At 38.7% G+C, this 23,693-nt stretch overlaps 1 protein-coding gene across 1 annotated transcript; it reads right to left on the bottom strand.

Moving 5' to 3' along the window:
- Window positions 1-864: 864 nt before the first annotated feature.
- LOC110913993 (L-type lectin-domain containing receptor kinase IX.1-like) lies at window positions 865-2,050 on the bottom strand. Its single transcript, XM_035984707.1, has one exon. It carries the CDS (start codon window positions 2,030-2,032, stop codon window positions 992-994), a length of 1,041 nt encoding a protein of 346 aa, XP_035840600.1. The 5' UTR covers window positions 2,033-2,050; the 3' UTR covers window positions 865-991.
- Window positions 2,051-23,693: the final 21,643 nt, after the last annotated feature.

The following is a 23,693-nucleotide window of genomic DNA, read 5'->3' on the forward strand; positions in this document are numbered from 1 at the left end:
TTATGATACTAGGTTTCAAAACCAACAATTGATGGGTCTTATTTAAATATTTTTGGGTTTTGGAAATTTATGTTTGGTTTTTTATTTTATTTTCGAAAAATTTGGGGTGTTAAAATGTTTCTAAAAAGTTTTGTGTAAGACTTGAACAAACAACATAAAGATTTAATTCCTTAATTTTCCCTCCCAACAATTGAATTGCACTTTGTCCTTAGTATGTTTAAGTACAAACAAAACAAAGATATGCAAAATGTGGGAGAATGAAAAATGAGAAAAAGGCTTCCTGAAACAGAACACATAAAAACATAATATTCGTGATAGCGGTTTTAGTCAGATACAAAAAGTCTTAAATGTATAAATGGTACAAATAAATAGAGTAATTATTATTATGCTACCATTTTAAAGTAGCGTAACAATAATTACTCTAGTTTTTTTTGGACGGTTAGATCACCCGGTTAGGCCTTTGGCCTTTAATCACCCAGGTCACGAGTAGGAATCTCGTGGTTGGCATATTATTGCCAGTTTGACCTTGACACCTCCTAGATAGGAACCCCACACAAGTGGGTAAACCTTTTTTGTACTATTTGTTTGTTAACTCCTGTTTGTATCAAATCTCACCCCTGCACATATGAGTATGTGTTAGTAAGTTATCTAACCAATACATTGGTTTATCTTTTTTTCTTAAAACGATAGCAATATCATAAAAAAGAACTAGGAAGACGCTAGTGAAGAAATTACAAGTTACAGTTCAAAATGAAAAAGGAGAATCAAAGGGAGCTTGTATCTTTTCTAAAGACTAATGTACTCCTGGCTTTCCAAATCAACCAAAACACCAAGTAAACTAGAGACTAATGTATTCTGATTTAAAGCAGCACTACAATATACTTGTGTTGCTTACCTATAACACAACTACTATAGATGAATTTGTAAATGTTGACGACCTTGAGAAATTCACATTCGAAGGTGTCAGGTAAGACGCTGAAGTTGATGGCCTTCAGAAATCTGCATTAGAGACACTCGGAGGTGTCAGGTAAGTCGCTGATGTCGATGGTCTTGATAAATCTGAATTAGAGACCTTCGGAAGTGTCACGTAAGACGCCACTGGCATCTTTGAAGGGAGTACGGGCAAGGGGGCTTCATATTTCAGTACCTGAATTGTGTGTCTCATCGTTGGGCGAAGTCCTGAGTCTGGGTGCACACACCATAATCCAACAATCATCAAGCGCTTGATTTGTTCTTCCTCAAAAGCTAACTTGAGTCTCGAATCAACTGCTTCTAAAAGTATCCCACTCCCAAAGAGATCCCAAACCCAGTCTATTAATCGTATTTGATTATCTTGAGCCTCGTCCACAATAGGCTTTCTTCCACATGCTATTTCTAATGCCACAACCCCAAAGCTAAACACATCTGATTCTTTGCTTGCCTTGCCAGTGAGCAGATATTCTGGAGCCATGTAACCAAAGGTTCCAGCCAATCTCGTTGTTGTCTGAGAGCCTTTCTCATGGTCAACCAACTTAGCTAAACCAAAATCACCTAGCTTCACATTGAAGTTTGAGTCCAACATCACATTACTGGATTTGATATCTCTATGCAAAACACATTGCTCCCATTCTTCATGCAGATAGAATAAAGCAGAAGCCAAACCAATGGCAATTTTGTACCTTGTGCTCCACGTCAACAAACTTTTTTCCTTGAAAAGATGAAAATCTAAGCTTCCATTTTCCATATACTCATAAACAAGCAGGAGTTCTCCTTTCTCGTGGCACCATCCGATGAGTTGCACCAAATTTCTATGCCTCAATCGGCTAATGACCCTTACTTCCGACGCATATTCCTTGATTCCTTGTCTGGAAGTCTTTGACACCCTTTTGACTGCAACATATGTGTTTTGATCTTCCAAAAATCCTTTGTAAACCCCTCCAAAACCTCCTTGTCCAAGCTTCCCTTCCTCCGCAAATCCGGCAGTTGAACGAGCTAACTCAAGGTAGGAGAATTTTCTAGGCCCTGCAGCTCGCATTTCAAATTCATTATTCATCTCCACAGCAAGTTCAGATTCCTCTAAAACTCATTTATCTTCTTCCTCCTCCTCCTCCTCAAAATAAATGCAAGTATAGCCATAAAAGTAATTAAAGCAAGTCCAAGTCCAACTGCTAATCCCACAAAAATTCCGGATGTGTTAGGTGCTTCATGTGGTGGAAAATTGGAAACAGGACCATAGAATTCTGAACTATTAAACATCCAAGATTTTATATTGTGTTTTTGTAAAGAACTAGCAGCAGAAAACCCAATAATAACCTGATCGGGTAACACGTCCATTAGATTAATTGTATAATGAAGTCCATCTTCCCTTACAACTGTATTGTTCTGAAAGCCCGTGAAGGAAACCGTAAGATTTTTCAAACCTGAATCATACTCGATCCAAGCTTGATATTCTCTCACGTTAGGTTTGTCAGTCATCCATTGCTGATACCGAACTGAGGTAAGACTGTTAATGTTGATACCTACGTGATCACCTACAGAAGTGTTATCCCTGTAGGAAAATTTCGTGTAACTTTTAGAAAATAATTTTAATCAATTTGTCAAACAAACTGAACGCAGCGGAAAACATGTACACGAGGTTCGGTTCTAAACCGATTCCACCAGTGATCTCATTACAATCAAAATAGGTTATATTAAGATTAAAGAATCGTGACATCCAAGAAAGACACCTTGGTTCAACGAACGATCTCGCTAGATGATCGTTGACCACGAAAACATATTTGTTCATTTGAAACGATTTCAAACGAAGCCTTAATCTAAAGAAAATAAAGTTTAAAACTTTACTTACCTTTTTGCGTAATCAAAACTATGATTAATTTGAGCCTCAAGAATTGTTCCTTCTCTTTTGTTTTTCTTAGCGACGGCAACAAGAATCAATTAAGTCTTCTACTTTTTGTTTCTTTTCAAGCTTTTGAAAGCATGCAAAAAAACTCCTCAATTAATGTTCCGTATCTCTTAAAAAAAATAGAGTTATATTTCTTGTATAGCTTCAATACATATATTGACTAATAGGAATCCAATTTGTTTAGGTTTAGGATTCTTTTCATCCACCAACTTCCAGAAGGAAAAAGCGATATGTATCAGATTATAAGATATATTTTAGAACTATAGGAAGATTAGTGCTAAAGTCTTTTAATTAAAGATATACTTATATCTTTAATTTTTAGACTTAGATAAGAATTATAATCTAATCACAACTCCACATAATTATCTTATAATTATAACAATTATTTGATATTAATTATAATTAACAAATTAATTATAATATTAATCCGGCTCTCTGTAATTATTCTAAATAATTACCCGTTTCTTTTATTACGCTTATTATTTCGTGATCCGGTGATTAACGATTAAAACACCGTTAAATGTTCGTTGCCCAAAGTGTAACTCTTTGGGTCGTACCTTGACGGTAACGTTGAATCTTAATCGACAATTGAACATCCTATCCAACAATCTCCCACTTGGTCGATTGCCCGATTAAGTTTCAATGTAGACAATAGTGGGTGCCTAGCTGCATCATATTGCCCCCAGCAAGGTATGACAAATTTATGTCAACTAATTCTTTGCACTAATCAAACCTTTGGTTATGCAAATACTATAGCCCTAGTTATCGATTCATTTATCCCTCTGTATTGAACACTTGTTGAACATGATACATGGATCCAATTCATTCTCATATATTATTCAACCATTTCTAATTTCGTTCCTGATTTGAAGTGGTTTATCAAACTATTACTAGTTCGAGCGTGGCCACGCGTTTAACACCAGTTCAAATCAACGAAAGGCGCCAGAGTGTTCCTCTCCTAAGTATAGAAGCACAGATCCCTTTGGCTACAAACAACTCCCACTAAACTTCAGATCATTCCCAAAACTATCCTTATTACTGCCAGTTACGTACAGCGTTAGATAGAATCAAAGAGCAACCATTCATTTAAGTTAGTTCTAGTATGTACCGCAGGTCTAAGGATACAATGATCGTACCTATTCAAAATGTCTTATGACTAAGATCCATGAAGATCATTTTGAAACGAGTTACGCCCAATATGATTCAACTAATCATATCAGTGAATATGGTTCTCAACACTTTGAGTATCCATGATATGGATCAACCATCTAATTCACAATAGTCTTTTACCAGATTGGTTCTCACGAATCTGATAGACTACGGACATTTTAGAATACAATATTCATAGAGACTTAACGTACTAACATTTGAACACAAATATAATAGTTTAAAAGACATTCGACCATTAAATTCAAATAAACATAAAATACTGTTTACAGTTCAAAATGCACCAAATTACTAAAGTACAAAATCAGACCCACTGTCTAGCATATCTAAGACCTATACAATCAGCATGCTTCTCGTGTCTCACTTGAGGTATAGGCTTAGTAAACGGGTCCGCTAGATTCTGATCAGTATCAATTTTCTCTACTACGATGTCTCCTCTTTCCAAAACTTCCCGTATGTAATGGAATTTTCTGAGAATATGCTTCGTGCTGTGATGCGACCTTGGTTCCTTTGCATGAGCAATTGCACCTGTATTGTCGCAAAATATCTCGATAGGCTTCTGTATGCTTGGTATAACTTCGAGATCAGCAATGAATTTTTTCATCCAAACAGCCTCCTTAGCAGCTTCTGAAGTCGCTATATATTCTGATTCAGTGGTCGACTGGGCCACCACACTTTGCTTAGAACTCTTCCAAGTTATAGCACCACCATTTAAAGTAAAAACATAGCCTGTCTGCGATCGTGAATCATCACGATCCGTTTGGAAGCTTGCGTCAGTGTAACACTTTACTCTCATCTCTTCTTCCAAACCGCCAAATATCATAAACATATCCTTAGTTCTTTTTAAGTACTTTAGGATATTTTTCACAGCAATCCAGTGACTTTTACCAGGATTCTGTTGATATCTCCTAGTCAAGCTCAGAGCAAACGATACGTCCGGTCTAGTACATAACATGGCATACATGATGGAACCGATAGCAGAGGCATATGGAACCTTATTCATATCCTCTTTATCTTTGTCCAATTTGGGACACTGATGACTATTCAGTACGGTTCCACTAGCCATTGGCAAGAGACCCTTCTTGGAATCTTGCATTGAAAAACGTCGAATGACCTTATCAATATATGTACTTTGACAAAGTCCAAGTAGCCGCTTAGATCTATCTCTATAAATCTTTATTCCTAGAATATAAGCAGCTTCTCTAAGATCCTTCATTGAGAAACATTTACCAAGCCAGGATTTAACGTCCTGCAGCATCGGGATATTGTTTCCAATGAGAAGTATGTCATCTACATACAGGATTAGAAAAGTAATAGAACTCCCACTTGCCTTCTTGTAAACACACGGCTCATCTTCGTTTTTAATGAAACCAAACTGTTTGATTTTCTGATCAAAATGAAGATTCCAGCTTCGAGATGCTTGTTTCAATCCATAAATGGATTTATTCAACTTGCAAACTTTCTTAGGATTCTTACGATCTACAAAACCTTCAGGCTGCTCCATATAGACATCTTCTGTTAGGTGTCCATTTAGGAACGCGGTTTTGACATCCATTTGCCATATCTCGTAGTCATAATACGCGGCTATGGCAAGTAGAATCCTAATAGACTTAAGCATGGCTACTGGCGAGAAGGTTTCCTCATAATCAACTCCTTGAGTCTGAGTAAATCCTTTAGCAACCAACCGAGCCTTATAGGTTTGCACATTTCCATCCATGTTTGTTTTCAACTTGAAACCCCATTTACTTCCTACAGTCCGACATTCGGGAGGAAGTTCAACCAAATCCCAGACTTGGTTGTCATACATGGATTGCATCTCGACGCCCATGGCTTCGAGCCATTTTTCAGATTCGTTACCTGAAATCGCAGCTTTGTAGGTTGAGGGCTCTTCTTGATCTATTATCAAGACGTACCTAACAGGTGAATACCGATTAGGTTCATGACGATCCCTCGTACTTCTGCGGATGCCTAGTGTTACATCAGATTCCTGAATCCTCTCAGGTTCAGGTTCAACAATATTTTGTTGAGAGGTAGATTCGACTATTGGTTGATCAATTTGTGGTTCTCGAATTTCCTCAAGATCCACAAGATTATCTCCAATTCCTCGCGCCATAAGCTCATCCTCTAGGAATGTGTAACATTTGTGCTTGTAATCATTGTGAACAGTTCAACTCAGCCAGGTACTTGGGACAATTCCTCTTCCAATGCCCGATCTCATCACAGTGAAAACACTTGGCATCTTTATGAGGCTTTGCCTTCGGAGTGGCAACCTTTTTGCCTTTGCCCTTGTCTTGCTTACTCGCCTTGCCTTTTCCCTTTGGACTGCTTCTTCTTGGTAATTCTTCCTTCCCTGATCGCCAGCACTGGATTGCCCTTAGTTGGGATGTTTGTCTCAGCAGTTTTTAGCATCTGATGCAACTCTGGGATCGTTCTTTCCCACCCATTCATGTTATAGTTCATTACGAACTGATGATATGAATTGGGTAGCGAGTTAAGGATCACATCCGTAGCTAACTCATTATTAAGGGGTGCGTTCAGACGCTCCAGTTGATCAACGAAAGACTACATTTTCAGTACATGAGCACTGACCGAAGTACCATCCTGCATGCGACATGTAATGAGAGATCTCATCACCTCAAAACGCTCATGACGAGCTTGCTGCTGAAACATGTTTTTCAGCTGCTCACTCATCTCATATGCTCTCAAGTTTTCCAGATTCTTCTGAAGTTCTGGAATCATCATAGCAAGCATAAGACATGTCACATCTTGGGAATCATCAACATGTTTTTCCCATGTCCTACGGGCTGCACCCGTATTAGCAGCAGGTGCTTCGGGAATTGGTCCTTCAAGGACATAAGCCTTTTTCTCCGCCCTGAGAACAATTTTCAGGTTGCGGTACCAATCCATGAAGTTAGAATTATCAAGTTTAGCATTTTCAAGGATGGACTTAAGCGAGAATTTGGTGTTATCAGAATTGTTTGTAGACATCGGTAGAATTTAGAAGAAAATTTTATTAGTAATTTTCATGCATTAACCTAATTCAATTTTGACCCAAGATATACAAAATTTTAGGAATTAGGATGAGATCCCATCTCCCCATAACTCAGTGAATGGACTTAGTACTCTTCATTGGCATAGATTGAAGGGTAGGTGACGATCACCAATTGTGTCAACTACACAATTCTCGGTTTGGGGTCGCATGACGAGTAGTGTCAAGCATTGGTACGTTAACCCCAACTACGCCCACTTTCACAACCGTAGAAAACAAATGCAGGGTAAACACTAACATTTGCTCTCGTGTCGCAAAAGTGATATTTGTCCTCAAATCAGAACTGTAGCCCGGCCCATGTAAGCATGGAAATCGCGGAACTACCCCTAACCAAAACCGTAGGCCTGGATGCAGGGTAAACACTAGCACCAGGGGTTCGGATAGATCAGTTCGGGTGTTCTTAATTCAGGGTGGCGTAGAATATCGATTTTAGTTTGGGTTATATTTTAAAATTACCAGTTCTGGTCGTTTTAAAATACTTGTACGGCCTATGGCATGAACATAGGCTATACAATTCCTTTGTAAAAATCAATTTTACGTTTTAATTTGTAACGACTTGAAACACCTTTCAATCACTCGACCGATTAATTTTAAATACCCTATTTAATCTGAGTTAGTCGTGTCGCAAATTTATTTTAATTAATAACTTTTATTAATTACGGTTTTCAAATTAACTTTTAATTTTTGAATAACCAATTTTGATTTTTTTGTATTTTAAAATAAACTGTTTATTTTAATTACCTATCCAATACTTAATAAACCTTTTATTAAAATTGTCGTTTTAATGATCGTGTATTAGTTACTAATTTTATGGCGTAATAAACATCTCATGGCAAAACGCAAAATAAATAAATAAATATGCAATTCCGGGTTCATAATATGTTCGGTTCGTTCGAGCCCAAGAACTTGAACCGAGCCAATTAAGTGTAGCACAAACCCTTTTGCGCTCCCACTTAATCTTAGATCCAATCCAAAAAAAACTTTAATATAAAGAAAACTTAAATTTCCTTTAGATATTGTAACGAAAAGACTTAACAAAATTTTAACTTTATGTTTAAAATAAAGTGTTTAGTTACGTTTTTTTTAATATTTTAGTTTGGTATATATTAAAAATAATTATTTTAATATATTCGTTTTTCTTTAAACTAATTTAACGCGTGTAGCTCCAAAAACTAATTTAGTACACGTGTTATGAAAAACGATTCTAGACCCGGATTTGCATACTACGATCATTAAGCTAAACGAAATAGGTTAAGGCCAAATATTTTGTCAAAGAGAACTTTGACAAGTGTTCATGTTTGGCCTTAATAAAACTTGCCTATAACTATTATACGTGACAGGATCCTATGCCAAATCTACTCGATTTTAAGCATGCAATCCTATAACTATTTTATAGATCTACAAACACTATAATAAAATTAGCCTACTTTGATTTGTAAGGTGGCTCTGATACCACTGTTGGAAAATTTCGTGTAACTTTTAGAAAATAATTTTAATCAATTTGTCAAACAAACTGAACGCAGCGGAAAACATGTACACGAGGTTCGGTTCTAAACCGATTCCACTAGTGATCTCATTACAATCAAAATAGGTTATATTAAGATTAAAGAATCGTGACATCCAAGAACGACACCTTGGTTCAACGAACGATCTCGCTAGATGATCGTTGACCACGAAAACATATTTGTTCGTTTGAAACGATTTCAAACGAAGCCTTAATCTAAAGAAAATAAAGTTTAAAACTTTACTTACCTTTTTGCGTAATCAAAACTATGATTAATTTGAGCCTCAAGAATTGTTCCTTCTCTTTTGTTTTTCTTAGCGACGGCAACAAGAATCAATTAAGTCTTCTACTTTCTGTTTCTTTTCAAGCTTTTGAAAGCATGCAAAAAAAACTCCTCAATTAATGTTCCGTATCTCTTAAAAAAATAGAGTTATTTTTCTTGTATAGCTTCAATACATATATTGACTAATAGGAATCCAATTTGTTTAGGTTTAGGATTCTTTTCATCCACCAACTTCCAGAAGGAAAAAGCGATATGTATCAGATTATAAGATATATTTTAGAACTATAGGAAGATTTGTGCTAAAGTCTTTTAATAAAAGATATACTTATATCTTTAATTTTTAGACTTAGATAAGAATTATAATCTAATCACAACTCCACATAATTATCTTATAGTTATAACAATTATTTGATATTAATTATAATTAACAAATTAATTATAATATTAATCCGGCTCTCTGTAATTATTCTAAATAATTACCCGTTTCTTTTATTACGCTTATTATTTCGTGATCCGGTGATTAATGATTAAAACACCGTTAAATGTTCGTTGCCCAAAGTGTAACTCTTTGGGTCGTACCTTGACGGTAACGTTGAATATTAATCGACAATTGAACATCCTATCCAACAATCTCCCACTTGGTCGATTGGCCGATTAAGTTTCAATGTAGACAATAGTGGGTGCCTAGCTGCATCATATTGCCCCCAGCAAGGTATGACAAATTTATGTCAACTAATTCTTTGCACTAATCAAACCTTTGGTTATACAAATACTATAGCCCTAGTTATCGATTCATTTATCCCTCTGTATTGAACACTTTTTGAACATGAGACATGGATCCAATTCATTCTCATATATTATTCAACCATTTCTAATTTCGTTCCTGATTTGAAGTGGTTTATCAAACTATTACTAGTTCGAGCATGGCCACGCGTTTAACACCAGTTCAAATCAACGAAAGGCGCCAGAGTGTTCCTCTCCTAAGTATAGAAGCACAGATCCCTTTGGCTACAAACAACTCCTACTAAACTTCAGATCATTCCCAAAACTATCCTTATTACTGCCAGTTACGTACAGCGTTAGATAGAATCAAAGAGCAACCATTCATTTAAGTTAGTTCTAGTATGTACCGCAGGTCTAAGGATACAATGATCGTACCTATTCAAAATGTCTTATGACTAAGATCCATGAAGATCATTTTGAAACGAGTTACGCCCAATATGATTCAACTAATCATATCAGTGAATATGGTTCTCAACACTTTGAGTATCCATGATATGGATCAACCATCTAATTCACAATAGTCTTTTACCAGATTGGTTCTCACGAATCTGATAGACTACGGACATTTTAGAATACAATATTCATAGAGACTTGACGTACTAATATTTGAACACAAATATAATAGTTTAAAAGACATTCAACCATTAAATTCAAATAAACATAAAATACTGTTTACAGTTCAAAATGCACCAAATTACTAAAGTACAAAATCAGACCCACTGTCTAGCATATCTAAGACCTATACAATCAGCATGCTTCTCGTGTCTCACTTGAGGTATAGGCTTAGTAAACGGGTCCGCTAGATTCTGATCAGTATCAATTTTCTCTACTACGATGTCTCCTCTTTCCAAAACTTCCCGTATGTAATGGAATTTTCTGAGAATATGCTTCGTGCTGTGATGTGACCTTGGTTCCTTTGCCTGAGCAATTGCACCTGTATTGTCGCAAAATATATCGATAGGCTTCTGTATGCTTGGTATAACTTCGAGATCAGCAATGAACTTTTTCATCCAAACAGCCTCCTTAGCAGCTTCTGAAGCCGCTATATATTCTGATTCAGTGGTCGACTGGGCCACCACACTTTGCTTAGAACTCTTCCAAGTTATAGCACCACCATTTAAAGTAAAAACATAGCCTGTCTGCGATCGTGAAACATCACGGTCCGTTTGGAAGCTTGCGTCAGTGTAACACTTTACTCTCATCTCTTCTTCCAAACCGCCAAATATCAGAAACATATCCTTAGTTCTTTTTAAGTACTTTAGGATATTTTTCACAGCAATCCAGTGACTTTTACCAGGATTCTGTTGATATCTGCTAGTCAAGCTCAGAGCAAACGATACGTCCGGTCTAGTACATAACATGGCATACATGATGGAACCGATAGCAGAGGCATATGGAACCTTATTCATATCCTCTTTATCTTCGTCCAATTTGGGACACTGATGACTATTCAGTACGGTTCCACTAGCCATTGGCAAGAGACCCTTCTTGGAATCTTGCATTGAAAAACGTCGAATGACCTTATCAATATATGTACTTTAACTAAGTCCAAGTAGCCGCTTAGATCTATCTCTATAAATCTTTATTCCTAGAATATAAGCAGCTTCTCTAAGATCCTTCATTGAGAAACATTTACCAAGCCAGGATTTAACGTCCTGCAGCATCGGGATATTGTTTCCAATGAGAAGTATGTCATCTACATACAGGATTAGAAAAGTAATAGAACTCCCACTTGCCTTCTTGTAAACACACGGCTCATCTTCGTTTTTAATGAAACCAAACTGTTTGATTTTCTGATCAAAACGAAGATTCCAGCTTCGAGATGCTTGTTTCAATCCATAAATGGATTTATTCAACTTGCAAACTTTCTTAGGATTCTTAGGATCTACAAAACCTTCAGGCTGCTCCATATAGACATCTTCTGTTAGATGTCCATTTAGGAACGCGGTTTTGACATCCATTTGCCATATCTCGTAGTCATAATACGCGGCTATGGCAAGTAGAATCCTAATAGACTTAAGCATGGCTACTGGCGAGAAGTTTTCCTCATAATCAACTCCTTGAGTCTGAGTAAATCCTTTAGCAACCAACCGAGCCTTATAGGTTTGCACATTTCCATCCATGTCTGTTTTCAACTTGAAACCCCATTTACTTCCTACAGTCCGACATTCGGGAGGAAGTTCAACCAAATCCCAGACTTGGTTGTCATACATGGATTGCATCTCGACGCCCATGGCTTCGAGCCATTTTTCAAATTCGTTACCTGAAATCGCAGCTTTGTAGGTTGAGGGCTCTTCTTGATCTATTATCAAGACGTACCTAACAGGTGAATACCGATTAGGTTCATGACGATCCCTCGTACTTCTGCGGATGCCTAGTGTTACATCAGATTCCTGAATCCTCTCAGGTTCAGGTTCAACAATATTTTGTTGAGAGGTAGATTCGACTATTGGTTGATCAATTTGTGGTTCTCGAATTTCCTCAAGATCCACAAGATTATCTCCAATTCCTCGCGCCATAAGCTCATCCTCTAGGAATGTGTAACATTTGTGCTTGTAATCATTGTGAACAGTTCAGTTATCAGTAAAAAAATGTTATTTTATCCCAATGTTTGTTTGGTTATGTTTTACATTTTTCATGTTTTAACTTTTGTTCAATTTCAAACTCTACATTGCTTTCTGGAGAGTTATACGCTAACTGGTGCTTAAACGTACTCAGTTTAATGCGACAAATACTCCGGAACATCAACATATACTCAACATACCCTAAATAACCTTTACATAACTTAGAAATAAGTTTTGAAGGCTTTGGTATGGCAAAAACAAGTTAATTCGCTTACAGGGACTAAACTTGACAAACTACGAAAGTATGCCAATTTGAACTGTAACGAACATTCCGCATTCCGTCGTAATTAAGCGAACATCGCGATCGTACGACCAAACGAGCCGACATCCGGAATATTTTTGAGCATATTTTAAGTCCCCTACACTCTAACTCCATCTTAGAGCCTTGAAATGAGGTTAACGGGGCTTAAAAGTGCCAAAAATGGGCCAAATTGCATGTTTCTGAAGTGCAGGGACTAAAACTGAAAATTCTGATCTGTGACCCTCAGGCGGGGCGCGTAAGGATTGCCCAAATCCTTACGCGGGGCGCGTCAGACTCCCAGAATAGATAAGATCAGCTAGTCAGCAAATTTCAGCTGGTTTAACCACAACCACATGTTTTAAACTTGCCCTTTCAGCTCACTAAGGGGTATTTTCAGTAACCACAAGTTTACGACAAGTGTACGCGCAAGATTCAATCACGTTTTTCAAGAAACGATCCTAACGGTTCGGGAAATACTATAAATACCCCACCCCCATTCTTGCAAAAACCCACACAATCTGATCAAGAGCTCTAAGTTGGAACCTTTGTTTCATACCTGAGCCATTTTGATCTAGATTAGCATTCGGGGACCCTCCGTAAGTATTCTTTCGCTCTTTTATTCGCTTTTCGAGTCCGAAAGTCAACGTTTTGTTGACTTTCTTCATTGACCAGCCTATGGTCAACCCGAAGTTCATGGAACTTCATAACGTGAGCGTGATCACGATGTTTATAGTCCGTAGTGACTATACCTACTAATTACCACGTTATCTAGGCTCAGTGACGAGTCGTAGTTTCGGCCAAAATGTGCATTCTTGCATATTTTGTAACCAAACTACTCGTGAGCATCAAAGCCGTTTGCTTTGATGCCAAACCTGTTTTCTAAACTTAGTTAAGCATGTTCTAACATGCTTAGCTCGTCACTTTTAGTATAGTGCTTATATAGGGTCGTAAGGTAAGCGATCTAAACCATCGCTTATACTTTCGAACCCGACCCATTTGGTCGATCATTAGGATCCGACCAAACACATTAGGTGACCATAGCTATAACCTTCCGAGGTTATACCTTGTGGTCGCAATGCTAGGCGTTCCGAACGCGTTCTACGCGAACGACGCGTTAGGGTAGCATAAGCTACCTAAACGGGTCGTGATGGGCCGTAAGCACTTAGGTTAAGTTTCATTTTAGTATGTAGGCTTTGTTAAACCATATTACACGAGTCTCCATACTCGTTTGGTTTACGAACCCGCATACTATCCGATCCTTCCGATTTGGTCCGGTATATTAACATAGCTACCTATTAGGTGCCGTTTGATATTCCATGATCTCTAGCATTATCTGGTTATTATACAAGGAATTCAAAGCAATCTCAGGTGAGTACATAGAACCCCATCTTTTAAATGCTTTCGAGGTGTCAATGTGAGTACATTGAACCCCTCTTTTACTGTTTTCCAAACTGTTTTGGGGTGAAACACATGTGCCTATCTGTTACTTTCATGCTTTCCATATTTTCACATCGTATATCTGCTATGCTCATTAGTACATTATAGTACATGATTTCATTACATTTCATGCTATGTATGCCCATTGTGTGCGTACTTAGTACATTGATTTACATTACATTTCTGTTGCATATGTTTACTCAGCATATGGACACATTGATTTACATGAACATTTCTGTTGCATATGTTTACTCAGCATATGGACACATTGATTTACATGAACATTTCTGTTGCATATGTTTACTCAGCATATGGACACATTGATTTACATGAACATTTCTTTTGCATATGTTTACTCAGCATATGGACACATTGATTTACATGAACATTTCTGCTTCGTATGTTTACTTAGCATACTTAGTACAATTGTTTACATCACATGCCTTCATTTTGTTATGACATTTGGTTTGTTTAACATGGGACAATACATTCATTAACATTAGCTACGCCGTTCGTTAGTAGGAAGTGGTACCATAGGAATTGACAACTCCCGTTCCTGAAGTCCTGGGTTGATAGGATTGTAAGGAATGGCCGAATTTGATATACATAACTTAGATAAACCTTTAATTTGTTTAAGGGTTTATCGCCACAGTCTCAAGGCTTGGATGTATGCATATTTCACAATACCGCATAAATGTTAATATTAATAGAGCATGCATTTTTCCACAGAACAGAACGTTGATTTAAACCACGTTTTACTTCAACGACTTGTTTTGTGCATTTTACATATGGTTTAAGTTGATACATTTCGCTTACCGTACATGATACACTTTGGGATACAGATTACATGATTTACATTGAACATAAACACGTTGACATTGACATACACATTTGGTGGTTTACATTGAACATAGACATTTGACATGATTTACACAATAACACTTGACAATTGAGTTATACAAGAACAATCTTACATGGTGGATGGTTTGGGTAAATGGTTTGAGTAACGTGGAGTATGTAATATGATGCAAACATGGTGGATACGCCGCCGGTACTTCCTATATATAAATGTTTGTATAATATTACATATCTTAGCGTTATCAGAATCATTTCAGTTTAGACATATAACATTTTATACAAATAACATACTTTTCATAAAACATTGTCTTACAAAACAACTTATTTTATTCAACTCATTTTTACTAGGTTATTCATTTAACCTTACGTTTATCTATACATATCATCTGATATTATCGTTTTTCAAATGGTTTACAAAGCGAGACAAATTACAAGGTTCATGACTGACTGTTATTAAACATTTCTTTAAAACCCAAGTCATGAATCCCACTTTCACAAAACCTATGTATCTCACAGGTATTTTTATGCTGACGTACCTACTTTCACAGGTGTTTTCAGGAACTGTTCCATAGGATGTTGATCACGATACTAGGGCGGACCTGTGCCTTAGAGACTAAATATGAAGATAGAACTAGTATAACGATGTTTTGAATTCTGTACTTCCTTTTAAGACAATGTAACACCCGTGTTTGATAAATAATGTAACTTTAATTTTCATGGTTGTATAACAATTAATTCTGTCCACAACACTCCCCGGCGTTTCCACCGCGGTTGCATGTTATACGCGGCCGGGGTGTGACAGAAGAGTTGGTATCAGAGCCATTGGTTATAGGGAATTAGGTTATTAGTAATGCTTTGACCTAGACTATAACTTTCTAGGACCCTAACACAAGTTATCTTGTGTTTAGAGTTTAAAACATGCACATCACCTATCCTTAGGTGATAACCACAACGAGAACTTCGGTTCCGAATCCGCTTTGAAAATTAATCATCTGGTCGAGGATGATTGATTACTAGGTTTTGAACCCTCTGTTATATGGTTTTGAACCTCTTTGGATTTCAAAAATCCCGTCAAAGTTTTGGGTTAATAGTGTGAACACGTGCGAACTGGAAGAGTGAATGCCTGTACCCTGGGTTTTCTGTCTAAGGCTAGAGTGTTCGTACAAATCCACATAATCGGACCAGTCACTCTTACCTGGGAACTCTTGGGGTGAGTGTTCACTTATAGGCGAGCATGTCTTTGCGATACACTAATTCTGACCCATTTACTTAGACTAGACATTTCATGTCGCTTGTTTGCTTTGCGATGCATAACCGCCATCTTTGCTTTTGTTGATTTTGCTTCATCTCATTCTCTTCATCCAATCATCTCACTCGTTTCATTTCATGTTTTTCTCTTCTAGAATGCCTCCTCGACGCGACAACCAGAAAGCTACTGCCGAGCTGGCAGAAATTATTGCGCAGCAGATGGCTGCTCAATTCCCAAATCTCTTTGCTCAATGGAACCAGGCCAACAACAACAACAATGGTACATGCAAATACAAGGATTTTAACTCGGCTAAGCCACTCAAGTTTAGTGGTTCTGAGGGAGCAACTGGGCTTCTTCAGTGGTTCGAGAGCATCGAGAACACTTTCCGTCATGTGCAGTGTCCTGACAATCGCAAGGTCGAGTTTTCTTCGAGTGTGTTTCAGAAGAGGGCTCTTACGTGGTGGAACGGGGTTATGAGAAATCAAGGTGCAGAAGTTGCTCTAGCTCAGACATGGGCTGAACTGAGAGCTCTAATGATGAGGGAGTTTTGTCCTCGTCATGAACAACGAGCGTTGGAGAAAGAATTTGATGTTTTGAAGCAAGATAGTGGCGAGCACAGGGCTTATACTGATAGGTTTGAGGAGTTGAGTCTGCTTTGCCCGACTATGGTTACCCCACTCGATAAGGCTATCGAAAGGTACATCGACGGCCTGCCTGACTCGGTACAAGACATCCTTACTGGTAGCAACCCTACCACACTCCGTCAGGCGATCGAGTTATCAGCGACGTTGACTGATTCGCAGATTCGAAAGAATAAATTACACAGGAAGGGTGACAAGGGCAAGAAGCAGTCGGCTGACAAGGAAGATAGCAAGAAAGGTCAAAACAAGAACGGAAAGGAGTCTGGTTCATCGAAAAGGGCAAAGAAGCGTAAGGCTTCCCAAAACTATGTTGTCACTGCCCAAGCTAACCAGGCAGCTCCCAACCAGCCTCCAGCAAAGAAGCCCTATTCAGGAAGTGCACCTTTGTGCAATCAATGCAACAGTCACCATCAGCCGCAATATCAGTAGCGGTTTCTGTACTAACTATGGGAAGTCGGGTCATCTTGCCGATGTTTGTCGGTTTGCTCAGAATCGCGCAGTTCAGAACCCTGCTCAACAAGTTGTTCAGCAACAGGGTCAGGCTGCACGACCAAACTACCCACCAGGTGCTTGTTATAACTGTGGGGATCTGACCCACTACAGAAATCGGTGTCCAAGACTAGCCAACCAGAACCAGAATGCAAACCAGAATCAGGCTCAGGCTCGAGGTCGAGTCTTCAACATGAATGCACAAGAAGCACAAGCAGACAACGAAGTGGTGAACGGTACGTTCTTTATTAATAATCAGCCAGCATCTGTTCTTTTTGATTCGGGTGCCGACAAGAGTTTTGTATCATTGTCTTTTGAGACAATGCTTCGCGTGTCTAGAACAAAACTAAGTAAACCTTTGACAGTAGAGGTTGCCAGTGGTGAACCCATTGTTCTTAATTCTGTTCTACGCAACTGCCAGTTGAACCTTAACGACCATATTTTTCCTATTGACCTCACGCCAATGCAACTTGGAAGCTTCGACGTTATTGTGGGAATGGATTGGTTATCTAAGCATCGCGCAGAGATAGTTTGTTCTGAGAAGATTGTTCGTGTGCTACTGTCGACAGGCGGGATCCTTCAGGTTCGTGGTGAGAAGCCTGCCGGTGGTCTCAAACTCATGTCTTGTTTTAAAGCACGGAAGTATCTTCGGAAGAACTATGTGGCTTTCTTAGCACATGTTACAGCAGATAAAGGCAAGGGTAAGACTATTTCAGATATTCCTGTCGTTTGGGATTATTCTGAAGTTTTCCCTGAAGAGTTACCTGGTCTACCTCCAGCACGCCAAGTCGAGTTCCGTATTGATCTCGTACCTGGTGCAAATCCCATTGCCAGAGCTCCTTACCGTCTTGCACCGTCAGAGATGCAAGAATTATCTAAGCAGCTTCAGGAGCTTTCTGACAAAGGTTTTATCCATCCTAGCTTTTCACCTTGGGGTGCTCCCGTTCTTTTTGTCAAGAAGAAGGATGGATCTTTTAGGATGTGTATCGATTATCGTGAGCTTAATAAGCTTACCATCAAGAATCGATATCCCCTACCTCGCATTGATGATCTCTTTGATCAATTGCAAGGCGCTTCTTATTTTTCAAAGATTGATCTGCGATCTGGATATCATCAGCTTCGTGTACATGAAGAAGACATTCCCAAGACAGCGTTCCGTACTCGTTATGGACATTATGAGTTCACAGTCATGCCATTCGGTTTGACTAATGCTCCTGCTGTTTTCATGGACTTAATGAATAGGGTCTGCAAACCTTATTTGGATAAGTTCATCATCGTTTTCATTGATGACATCTTAATATATTCTAAGACGCGAGCTGATCATGAACAACATCTTCGCCTTACTTTGGAACTCCTAAAGAAAGAGCAACTTTTTGCCAAATTCTCCAAGTGTGAATTCTGGCTTAAAGAGGTTCAATTCTTAGGACATATTGTCAACAAACAAGGTATTCACGTAGATCCCTCCAAGATCAGTGCGATTAAGGATTGGGATACACCTACTACTCCTACTGAAGTTCGTTCTTTTCTTGGTCTAGCGGGTTATTACCGCCGCTTCATTGAGAACTTCTCAAAGATTGCAGTTCCTCTAACTGCTCTAACTCAGAAGAACAAGCCCTTTGATTGGGGATTCAAACAAGAGGAAGCGTTTCTGACTTTGAAACAAAAGCTTTGCGACGCGCCTGTCCTAACATTGCCTGAGGGCAATGATGATTTCGTCGTCTATTGCGACGCATCTAAACTAGGCCTTGGCTGCGTCCTGATGCAAAGAAACAAAGTCATAGCATACGCATCAAGACAGTTGAAGATACATGAGAAGAACTACACCACCCATGATCTTGAGTTCGGTGCAGTTATCTTCGCTCTTAAGATCTGGAGACACTATTTGTACGGTACAAAATGTGTGGTTTTCACGGACCACAAAAGTCTTCAACATATCTTTAATCAAAAGGAACTCAACATGAGACAACGACATTGGGTTGAACTTCTAAACGACTATGACTGCGAAATTCGCTACCATCCTGGTAAGGCGAATGTCGTAGCCGATGCTTTGAGTCGCAAGGAACGTACTAAGCTTCATTGTGTTCGTGTCCAATCCGTTATTCAAACCGATATCCAAGCGCGTATTTCTCAGGCTCAACAAGCTTGTGTTTCACAAGGATTGATGGATAAGGAATTTCCTTATCACATAACACCTGCTCTTGAACTGAAGGACAATGGATCGTATTACTTCATGGACCGTTTGTGGGTCCCAAGCCAAGATAATCTTCGTACCTTGCTTATGGATGAAGCCCATAAGTCTCGTTATTCTATTCATCCTGGCTCAGATAAGATGTATAAGGATCTTCGTATTCAGTATTGGTGGCCTGGTATGAAGAAAGACATTGCCTTATACGTATCAAAATGCCTCACTTGTCTTAAGGTTAAGGCTGAACATCAGCGTCCTTCTGGTTTATTGGAGCAACCAGAGATCCCAGTTTGGAAGTGGGAAAACATTACCATGGATCTCATTACTAAACTCCCACGCACAAAGAAAGGTCACGATGCCATCTGGGTAGTCGTTGATCGTCTTACCAAGTCAGCGCATTTCTTGCCAATCCGTGAGGATTTTTCGGCTGACAAACTTGCTCAAATCTACGTGGATGAAATCATAGCTCGGCATGGTGTTCCTTTGAACATCATTTCTGACAGAGATGCTCGTTTCACTTCTCATTTTTGGAGAACCATGCAAGCTGCTATGGGGTCTCAACTTAATCTGAGCACAACTTATCATCCGCAAACGGATGGTCAATCTGAAAGAACAATCCAGACACTGGAGGATATGCTTAGAGCCTGTGTGATCGATTTTGGTGGTAGTTGGGATTCACATCTTCCATTGATTGAATTCTCCTACAACAACAGTTATCACTCCAGCATCAACATGGCTCCTTTCGAGGCTCTCTATGGTCGAAAATGTCGTTCACCAGTCTGCTGGAATGAGATTAGCGAGGCTCAACTTACTGGACCTGCCCTCATTTTAGAGACAACAGATAAGGTAAAGAAAGTTCGTGATAACCTTCAGACAGCTAGAAGCCGTCAAAAGAGTTACGCGGACCTAAAACGCAAGCCCTTGGATTTTCAAGTCGGTGATCGAGTATTACTTAAGGTCTCGCCTTGGAAAGGTGTGATCAGATTTGGAAAGAAGGGAAAACTTGCACCTAGATACGTTGGACCATTCAAGATCGTTGAAAGAATCGGTAAGGTAGCCTACAGACTTGAGTTACCTCCTGAACTTGGAAATGTTCATCCAACTTTTCACGTGTCCAATCTCAAGAGGTGTTTAGCTGATGAGAACCTCCACATACCGCTTGACGAGATTCGTGTTAATAAAACACTGAAATTTGTTGAGAAACCGGTAGAAATCATGGAACGTGAAGTCAAGTGGCTTAAACGCAAGCGCATTCCCTTGGTCAAGGTTTGTTGGGAATCTAAGTGTGGACCCGAGTTTACTTGGGAACGCGAAGATCAAATGAAGGCAAAGTATCCACATCTTTTTCCACGAGTTTCCTCTAAATAAATTTCGGGACGAAATTTCCACAGGTAGGGGAGACTGTAACATTTGTGCTTGTAATCATTGTGAACAGTTCAGTTATCAATAAAACAATGTTATTTTATCCCAATGTTTGTTTGGTTATGTTTTACATTTTTCATGTTTTAACTTTTGTTCAATTTCAAACTCTACATTGCTTTCTGGAGAGTTATACGCTAACTGGTGCTTAAACGTACTCAGTTTAATGCGACAAATACTCCGGAACATCAACATTTACTCAACATACCCTAAATAACCTTTACATAACTTAGAAATAAGTTTTGAAGGCTTTGGTATGGCAAAAACAAGTTAATTCGCTTACAGGGACTAAACTTGACAAACTGCGAAAGTATGCCAATTTGAACTGTAACGAACATTCCGGAACATGTCCATAGGTTAAACATACCATAAATATCCTTTACATAGCTTAGAAATAGGCTTTGAGGGGTTTGGTATGCTAAAACAAACTTTTGGATCATTCAGGGACTAAAAGTGTCAAAAAGTGCACAAGTTTGCACTTTCGCGCATAACTTACGTTCTGAATACATCCGGACATCCAAAAATTTATGTAAGCATTATAATATTATGCCTTAGTGTTTGGCATGATAAAAATCCATTCGTCGCGTCATTTGGATCGTCTTTCGCGCTTATGCGCATTCCGTCGTAATTAAGCGAACATCGCGATCGTACGACCAAACGAGCCGACATCCGGAATATTTTTGAGCATATTTCAAGTCCCCTACACTCTAACTCCATCTTAGAGCCTTGAAATGAGGTTAACGGGGCTTAAAAGTGCCAAAAATGGGCCAAATTGCATGTTTCTGAAGTGCAGGGACTAAAACTGAAAATTCTGATCTGTGACCCTCAGGCGGGGCGCGTAAGGATTGCCCAAATCCTTACGCGGGCCGCGTCAGACTCCCAGAATAGATAAGATCAGCTAGTCAGCAAATTTCAGCTGGTTTAACCACAACCACATGTTTTAAACTTGCCCTTTCAGCTCACTAAGGGGTATTTTCAGTAACCACAAGTTTACGACAAGTGTACGTGCAAGATTCAATCACGTTTTTCAAGAAACGATCCTAACGGTTCGGGAAATACTATAAATACCCCACCCCCATTCTTGCAAAAACCCACACAATCTGATCAAGAGCTCTAAGTTGTAACCTTTGTTTCATACCTGAGCCATTTTGATCTAGATTAGCATTCGGGGACCCTCCGTAAGTATTCTTTCGCTCTTTTATTCGCTTTTCGAGTCCGAAAGTCAACGTTTTGTTGACTTTCTGCATTGACCACCCTATGGTCAACCCGAAGTTCATGGAACTTCATAACGTGAGCGTGATCACGATGGTTATAGTCCGTAGTGACTATACCTACTGATTACCACGTTATCTAGGCTCAGTGACGAGTCGTAGTTTCGGCCAAAATGTGCATTCTTGCATATTTTGTAACCAAACTACTCGTGAGCATCAAAGCCGTTTGCTTTGATGCCAAACCTGTTTTCTAAACTTAGTTAAGCATGTTCTAACATGCTTAGCTCGTCACTTTTAGTATAGTGCTTATATAGGGTCGTAAGGTAAGCGATCTAAACCATCGCTTATACTTTCGAACCCGACCCATTTGGTCGATCATTAGGATCCGACCAAACACATTAGGTGACCATAGCTATAACCTTCCGAGGTTATACCTTGTGGTCGCAATGTTAGGCGTTCCGAACGCGTTCTACGCGAACGACGCGTTAGGGTAGCATAAGCTACCTAAACGGGTCGTGATGGGCCGTAAGCACTTAGGTTAAGTTTCATTTTAGTATGTAGGCTTTGTTAAACCATATTACACGAGTCTCCATACTCGTTTGGTTTACGAACCCGCATACTATCCGATCCTTCCGATTTGGTCCGGTATATTAACATAGCTACCTATTAGGTGCCGTTTGATATTCCGTGATCTCTAGCATTATCTGGTTATTATACAAGGAATTCAAAGCAATCTCAGGTGAGTTCATAGAACCCCATCTTTAAAATGCTTTCGAGGTGTCAATGTGAGTACATTGAACCCCTCTTTTACTGTTTTCCAAACTGTTTTGGGGTGAAACACATGTGCCTATCTGTTACTTTCATGCTTTCCATATTTTCACATCGTATATCTGCTATGCTCATTAGTACATTAAAGTACATGATTTCATTACATTTCATGCTATGTATGCCCATTGTGTGCGTACTTAGTACATTGATTTACATTACATTTCTGTTGCATATGTTTACTCAGCATATGGACACATTGATTTACATGAACATTTCTGTTGCATATGTTTACTCAGCATATGGACACATTGATTTACATGAACATTTCTGTTGCATATGTTTACTCAGCATATGGACACATTGATTTACATGAACATTTCTGCTTCGTATGTTTACTTAGCATACTTAGTACAATTGTTTACATCACATGCCTTCATTTTGTTATGACATTTGGTTTGTTTAACATGGGACAATACATTCATTAACATTAGCTACGCCGTTCGTTAGTAGGAAGTGGTACCATAGGAATTGACAACTCCCGTTCCTGAAGTCCTGGGTTGATAGGATTGTAAGGAATGACCGAATTCGATATACATAACTTAGATAAACCTTTAATTTGTTTAAGGGTTTATCGCCACATTCTCAAGGCTTGGATGTATGCATATTTCACAATACCGCATAAATGTTAATATCAATAGAGCATGCATTTTTCCACAGAACATAACGTTGATTTAAACCACGTTTTACTTCAACGACTTGTTTTGTGCATTTTACATATGGTTTAAGTTGATACATTTCGCTTACCGTACATGATACACTTTGGGATACACATTACATGATTTACATTGAACATAAACACGTTGACATTGACATACACATTTGGTGGTTTACATTGAACATAGAC

This window comes from Helianthus annuus, chromosome 15 (genome assembly GCF_002127325.2).
Source record: "Helianthus annuus cultivar XRQ/B chromosome 15, HanXRQr2.0-SUNRISE, whole genome shotgun sequence".
NCBI classification, from domain to species: Eukaryota; Viridiplantae; Streptophyta; class Magnoliopsida; order Asterales; family Asteraceae; genus Helianthus; species Helianthus annuus.